Source organism: Chrysemys picta, unplaced genomic scaffold (genome assembly GCF_011386835.1).
Source record: "Chrysemys picta bellii isolate R12L10 unplaced genomic scaffold, ASM1138683v2 scaf6428, whole genome shotgun sequence".
NCBI classification, from domain to species: domain Eukaryota; kingdom Metazoa; phylum Chordata; order Testudines; family Emydidae; genus Chrysemys; species Chrysemys picta.
In genome coordinates this window covers 1-2,000 of record NW_027059128.1, presented here as the reverse complement: position 1 = coordinate 2,000, position 2,000 = coordinate 1, and the positions used below count along the sequence as shown (strand labels likewise).

The following is a 2,000-nucleotide window of genomic DNA, read 5'->3' as shown; positions in this document are numbered from 1 at the left end:
CCTCGTAAAGGCCTTTTTCACCTCCGTGTTCCTCAGGCTGTAGATCAGGGGGTTCAACATGGGGATCACCAGGGTATAAAACAAAGAAATGATTTTGTCCTGATCCATGAGGTACTTTGAACTGGGCCGTAAATACATGAAACATCCTGTTCCGTAGAAGATGGTGACCGTCATCAGGTGGGAGGCACAGGTGGAGAAAGCTTTGCGTTGGGCATTGGCAGAGTTGATCCTTAGGATAGCAACCGCAATGTATATGTAGGAGATGAGGATGATCAAGATAGTAGGTGTTACCACCACAGCAGAACAGGTGAAATGAACAATGTCTGTGATGCGGGTGTCAGTGCAGGACAACTTCAGGAGGGGGGGCAAGTCACAGAAGAAATGGTTGATGATGTTTGAGTTGCAAAAGGACAAACGGAATATAAATATAGTTTGAACAATTGCATTCATGCAGCTCACTATGTATGACCCCAGCACCAGCAGCACACAAAACCGCTTGGACATGATGATGGTGTAGAGCAATGGGTTGCAGATGGCCATGAAGCGATCATATGCCATGACACCCAAGAGGTAATATTCACAGGACAATGCGATGCATAGGAAGAAGAATTGCAGAGCACATCCAGTAAACAAAATGACTTTTCTTGCTGATACTAAAGTAATCAGTATGCTGGAAGTGATAGTGGTAGTGTAACCAACATCTAAGAGGGCCAGGTTGCTGATGAAAAAGTACATGGGGGTGTGAAGCTGGGAGTCAGTTCTGATTAAGGTGACCAAGGTGAGGTTCCCCACTAGTATCAGCATGTAGATCAACAGAAACATCACAAGGAGGATGACCTGCACCTTCGGGTTTTGTGTGAATCCCAACAAGACGAACTCAGTCACTGCTGTGTAATTCCTCTCCGCCATTTATCCCAGATGCACTCTCCACTGCAGGTGAGAAAGTGAGGAGTACACTGAAAAAGGAGACAAATGAGGGCTGTCAGAAACATACAGCTAAGGGTAGCATAAAATCCCTCCTTTAACTGTAAGGGGTTAATAAGCTCAAATAATCTGGTTGGTACCTGACCCAAAGGGCCAATAAGGGAAAGAGATCCTTTCAAATCGGTAGGGGGGAAGTTTTGTTTGTGGTCTCTTTGTCGTTCTCTCTCAGACAGAGAGCGACCAGGGCTGGAAAAACCATCTCCTAAAACCCTACCTGAAATAAGCATCCAAGATTACAAAAACTGTAAGCAATAGCAAGGAAATGCATTACCTTATCTTTTGTTTTAGCTTGTGAATTTTCCCTATGCTAAGAAGGAGGTTTATTCCTTTGTTTTCTTTTGTAACTTTGAAGTTTTGCCTAGAGGGAAATCCTCTGTGTTTTAAATCTTATTACCCTGTAAAATTACATTCGATCCTGATTTTACAGAGGTGCTTCTTTTACTTTTTTTCTTTATAATAAAGTTCTGCTTTTAGGAACCTGATTGGATTTTAGTGTCCTAAAAACCCAATGGTCGGGCCTGTGCTCAACTTGTTTACCTATTTCGTTGGTATATTATTCTCAAACCTCCCCAGGAAAGGGGGTGAAGGGTCTTGGGGGAATATTTTGGGGAAAGAGGAACTCGAAGTGGTCCTTTTCCTGAATCTTTGTCTAGCTCACTTGGTGGTGGCAACGATACTGTTCAAGGAGAAGGAAGAATTTGTGCCTTGGGGAAGTTTTTTAACCAAAGCTGATAGATAGATAGAAATAAGTGGGGAGGGAACCCTGACAAGGGCTGTATACAAACACCTCAAACTCTGTCACTTTCAACAAAGCATAAACTCTAGGCAGTGGATCCATCTCCGGATTCCAGAAGCCTCCAACCCACCGTGAAGATCTGTTTCCATCTACTCCCTGAACTACATGGAGTGTTCAGAGTCCAGCACTGGCTTCAAGCTAGGTTTTCTAGCTCAGGGAGTGGTGGCTCATGCTCTTGAAGCCACAGGGACAAGTTCAATCTTTGCTGCTGACAATGCAC

The 2,000-nt window shown here is 44.0% G+C and overlaps 1 protein-coding gene across 1 annotated transcript; it reads right to left on the bottom strand.

Moving 5' to 3' along the window:
* Nucleotides 1-3: 3 nt before the first annotated feature.
* On the bottom strand, nt 4-951 carry LOC135980697 (olfactory receptor 5AR1-like; the record flags this gene model as incomplete). The annotated part of the gene is made up of 1 exon (XM_065580603.1): nt 4-951. A coding segment is annotated over exon 1 (906 nt), but the record flags the coding sequence as incomplete, so codon positions are not given.
* Nucleotides 952-2,000: the final 1,049 nt, after the last annotated feature.